Source organism: Acanthisitta chloris, unplaced genomic scaffold, assembly GCF_000695815.1.
Source record: "Acanthisitta chloris isolate BGI_N310 unplaced genomic scaffold, ASM69581v1 scaffold5516, whole genome shotgun sequence".
NCBI classification, from domain to species: Eukaryota; Metazoa; Chordata; class Aves; order Passeriformes; family Acanthisittidae; genus Acanthisitta; species Acanthisitta chloris.
The window spans coordinates 4,739-9,006 of record NW_008678621.1 but is presented as its reverse complement, the minus strand read 5'-3'; the positions used below and the strand labels follow the sequence as shown (position 1 = coordinate 9,006).

Below are 4,268 nucleotides of genomic sequence, written 5' to 3'. Positions count from 1 at the left end.
GCAGTGAAAGGTGATACTAAATGTCCCACTGAGCTCCCAATTTCCACTGGGAGGTGCTCTGTGGCAGAGGTTTGGGTGCTGTGGAACCAGTTGGGTGCCCTTGTCCAGCCAGCTGCTGTGTGAACTGTGAGGAGCTGGCAAGGCAACTCTCAGCTTGCTCTCTTTCCATCTGTAACCAAGGAAACTGATGGGTGCTGGGAAGGTAGGGAGCTTCATGCATGTGTTAGATAACAGCAAGATGTTCTAAGAATCAGCCTTCAGATGGGTCTGTCCTTCAAATGAATCACTCCAGCATGGTCCTTTCCTTCTGTCCTTGAGTAGCTGTTCTAGCAGAAGGTAAAGATCTCCTGGTACTTTTGGAAACAGCAGAAAAATAGCCCTTTGTGTCCTAAGAGGCCTAATTGAAGATGGATGTTGGAATAGTGGAGCACCATAGGAACAAAGATTCAGATCAGGATGAGGAGGATTGAACCTTTAGATTGGCATGAAGGATGCTCAGTCAGCAGTGGCTGCAGAGGAGAAGGAGGTGTTGACCACCAGTGTTGGCAGGACTTGAGAAGCTGTAGACAAGCAGAGAGGAAGATGCTAGTGCTTTAGAGCTACCTCACTTGCAGACTGCTAGGTCAGCTGCAGAAAGATGGAGGGAGTTTAAAGATAGGCCTGTGTGGGCAGGGAGGTACATTGTGTGAGGAAATGGCAATATAATTGATAGTCATTATCACTGAATCCATAAGGAAAAGAACTAAAGAGAGGATTTTAGCAGAGGTAGTAAGAATAAACAGGTAAAATGCTGAAGTATTGATAGATGGGACTGCTTTGTGGAGGGGGATGTCTGCATAGCTGGTGGTAGAGGAGTGCCCTGGAAGAGAGGAATGCTAGCAGGATGAAGTTTGAAAAAGAGGAGATTTGAAGTCTAGTAAGGTTAATTCTCTTGGTAATAGGTGAAGCAGAAGACTAGAAGCAGCATTCTCCATGGAATGTGCTGACTTTAGCCTTTGAAAATGTGTTTGCATCTTTTGCCTGTGTATCTGCATTATTATTTACATATTCTTCTATAGGATGTTTCTATTTACTTTTCCTTAGAATAGGAGATGTTTCCACACTATCCAGAACCCATTTCCTGCTACTATGGCAAGTCCTGAGACTTAAGAAACAAACCTGGATGATTTAGACTATATCTTTTCTCTTTTTGATTTTGAAACCATTTTAAGAAAACAACCTTGATGGAGCCCAGGAATACTTAGAGATTTTGTATCCACAGCTTCCCATCAACTCGCACAGAGCTTCCCTCGCTTTGTACCTGCAGTTACTGTATTTAGGGATTTGGATTTGGATTAAATATGTAACTCAAAGTAGTCAAAACGCAGTTACTGTATTTAGGGATTTGGATTAAGTATGTAACTCAAAGTAGTCAAAATTCTAATGTACTGAAAAGCAGAACAGTTGCTTTACTGTACCTTGTAAGCAGCTGGTTTAGTAAAACATCTAGAGAGTTACAAAGTGAACATACAAAAGTAAACCGAGACATTTCTTTCCATGTTTGTTACCAGAAAGTCTTTTTTCCTCCTCAGATGTCAACAATGAATTCCTTCATAAACTTCTTGACCTCTGAAACTCAACTGAGTTTTCTGTATGTCTGATATCAGCTCTGGGGGTAAGAGCTTTGGTTGGCAGTGTCAGTAGTGACGTGTCAGAAGGTAAAGACTTTCTGTCTTAACTTCACTGAGTCTGCAAAACCAATCAGCAGAAAAATCTTTTTCTAGGTAAGACAAAGCTCAGAGATCTCCCATTTAAAACATGAATGAGCTGCTGCTCTTACACACAGACTTTTCTAAGCCAAAAGGATGTTTTCTCCAAAGTCATTTATCTGAGCAGAATTCCTTTTTAATCAAGATGAGCAAGAGCTAAAAATAGGTCCAGTGTTGTCCATTGAAGTGATGTAATCCTCTGAAATAGAAAACAGCCTTACAATGGCATTTCTCTGCTTTTCATCAGCCATCCATGTCTATCATACCTAGTTTTGAATTTTTTTCCTTGTTTCCACTGCAGTTAAAAATGTTTCTGGTGTTACACTGTACTTCTAATAGAGCAAGATAAATGGCTAACAGTTCTAGAAGCTTAAAAATATGGTTTGCTTTGTCCTTACAAAGAATAGATATTAAAGGTGATGCTGAGTGCCTCCAGCACTCCTTGTTTCCAGAGGTTTAGTGAGCTGAATCAGTCACTGGCACAGCCTTGCTGTATCCTTAGGGGCAGAAATCCAGAGTGAACAGCCAGCGAGTGCTGCCAGTTTCACCAGCACATGGAAGGTCATGTCACACTGCAACTTCCAGTCCCAGAGGTGAACAGAAAGTGGCAGTGGAGCAAAAAAATAGTCAATCGCATCAAGTAATGCTTTTTATTACTGGGAGATGATTTGATCCCAGCTAAGCTCTTTCGCATTTTAGAGGATTTTTGCAGTCTTCTTTCTATCTGCATCTTAGAATCATAGAATTTAAGGCTTGGAATGGACCTTACAGATCATCTAGTCCCAACCCCTGCCCTGGGCAGGGACACCTCCCACCGGAGCAGGTTGCTCAAGGCTCATCCAACCTGGCTGTGAACACTGCCAGGGTTGGGGCAGCCACAGCCTCCCTGGGCAACCTGGGACAGGGTCTCACCACCCTTAGAGTAAAAACCTTTTTTCTAATATCTACCCTAACCTTCCCCTCCTTCAATTTGAACCCATTACCCCTGTCCTGTCATTGCAGTTCCTTTTTTATAAACACACATGTACTCCCAGTTGTTCTTCTGAGAGTCAAACTCTGGTTTAGTCTAGGACATAACTTTCACAGTGCCAATGTTAAGTAGGCAAGATGTTAAATGGAAGTTGTTCAAGGTTTGCAGCAGTTTGCTTTCTGTAGCTGTTGAAGGCCAAAACAAGAAAATATTAACGAATTATGCAGAGCATTATAGGACCTGTTAGTGAGGCATTGTGGAAGATACTCATGTCACACATAGTATGGCTTCATGAGGAGGCTCCTGCCAGCATTGACAGAGAGAAGTGTGTGGCCAGAATAGACTTCCCTGAGCAGTTTGACTTTCAGTCTGTTAGTCTGATTTAAAATGGGAAGGGATAGTGTAAAGAATAGAAGTTGCTGTTCCCACTGATGTGCCACATGTGGAGCTGCTGCTGCAGTGTTACTCCAACCAGTTGTTGTATTTGAGCTTTGAAAAACTTGTACAGAATCTAAAGACTTCACAAAAGTTGGAAGATTGTCTTCTATTTTAGCAGCCTGTTTTGCTTAGTGATGGTAAAGTTTAAGTCAACTTGTTTTACAAGTCACTATAGGAAAAAGAGATTTATTTAGTTTCAAATGGGACAAGATCTTTATCCAGCAGCTCATGCTCTAGCAGCATGTGATGTCCAAAACAAGGGAAATTCAGAGGAGAAGGAAGATGTGTTTTTGGTGAAGCACCACTGGAATCAGGGTGGCTGTTGCAGAATGTCTCCACACTGAAGTGTTTAGGAATAGATGTTTCCAGGTGGTTTGCAACCTTGCTCCAGCACCTTGCGCTAAGTGTAGGAAGTTGTTGTGCAGGCAGTGAGATGCAATGGCTTCTTTCATCCCTAAAATGCTCAACTCCTGGGCTTAATCTGAAATATGGAGACAGAGAGGTGTAGTTAGATTTCTTCATCTTGTAAGAGCTTCCTCCTCTCTCCTCGCAGCTTATTAAGCTCTGCTAGAGAGGACTGGTTTTGTACCACTACCTCATTCTTCAGTGTCTAATGTTTCTCTCTAGGAAGAGAATGGAGACTATACTTACGTAGAAAGACGAAGGATCCCACTTGGTCACGGGACTCTGCTGGTGATGGAAGGAGCTACCCAGGAGGACTGGCAGGTAAGGACTCGCTGACACTGCGTGCTTTGCTTGCAGTGCTGTGTTTCAGGTATGCACGAGGCACTCTGATTACAGCTCTGGGACGTTCTGCTTCCACTGGAAAAATTATTTCCCAGGGCATTAGTGTTGCGCTTCCACTGGAAAAATTATTTCCCAGGGTGTTAGTGTTGCATTGGGCCTCAGAATTTCAAAGCACCCACAGAAACAATGGGTTTTCTTTCAAATGTTAAGTGATGCAGTAGGATCCAGGGAAGTGTTTCTTCCCCTGGACTCAGTGCTGGTGAGGCCACACCTTGAATCCTGTGCTCAATTCTGGGCCCCTCAGCTCAGGAGGGACATTGAGGGGCTGGAGCAGGTCCAGAGAAGAGCAACGAGGCTGGTGAAGG

At 43.2% G+C, this 4,268-nt stretch overlaps 1 protein-coding gene across 1 annotated transcript in view; it reads left to right on the top strand.

Moving 5' to 3' along the window:
• Positions 1-4,268, top strand: part of ALKBH3 (alkB, alkylation repair homolog 3 (E. coli)) — a gene marked incomplete at its 5' end in the record, with an annotated part of 17,241 nt that overhangs the window by 12,128 nt on the left and 845 nt on the right. The window contains 1 exon segment of the mRNA XM_009076960.1: positions 3,784-3,882. Coding sequence (XP_009075208.1) covers positions 3,784-3,882 — 99 coding nt within the window.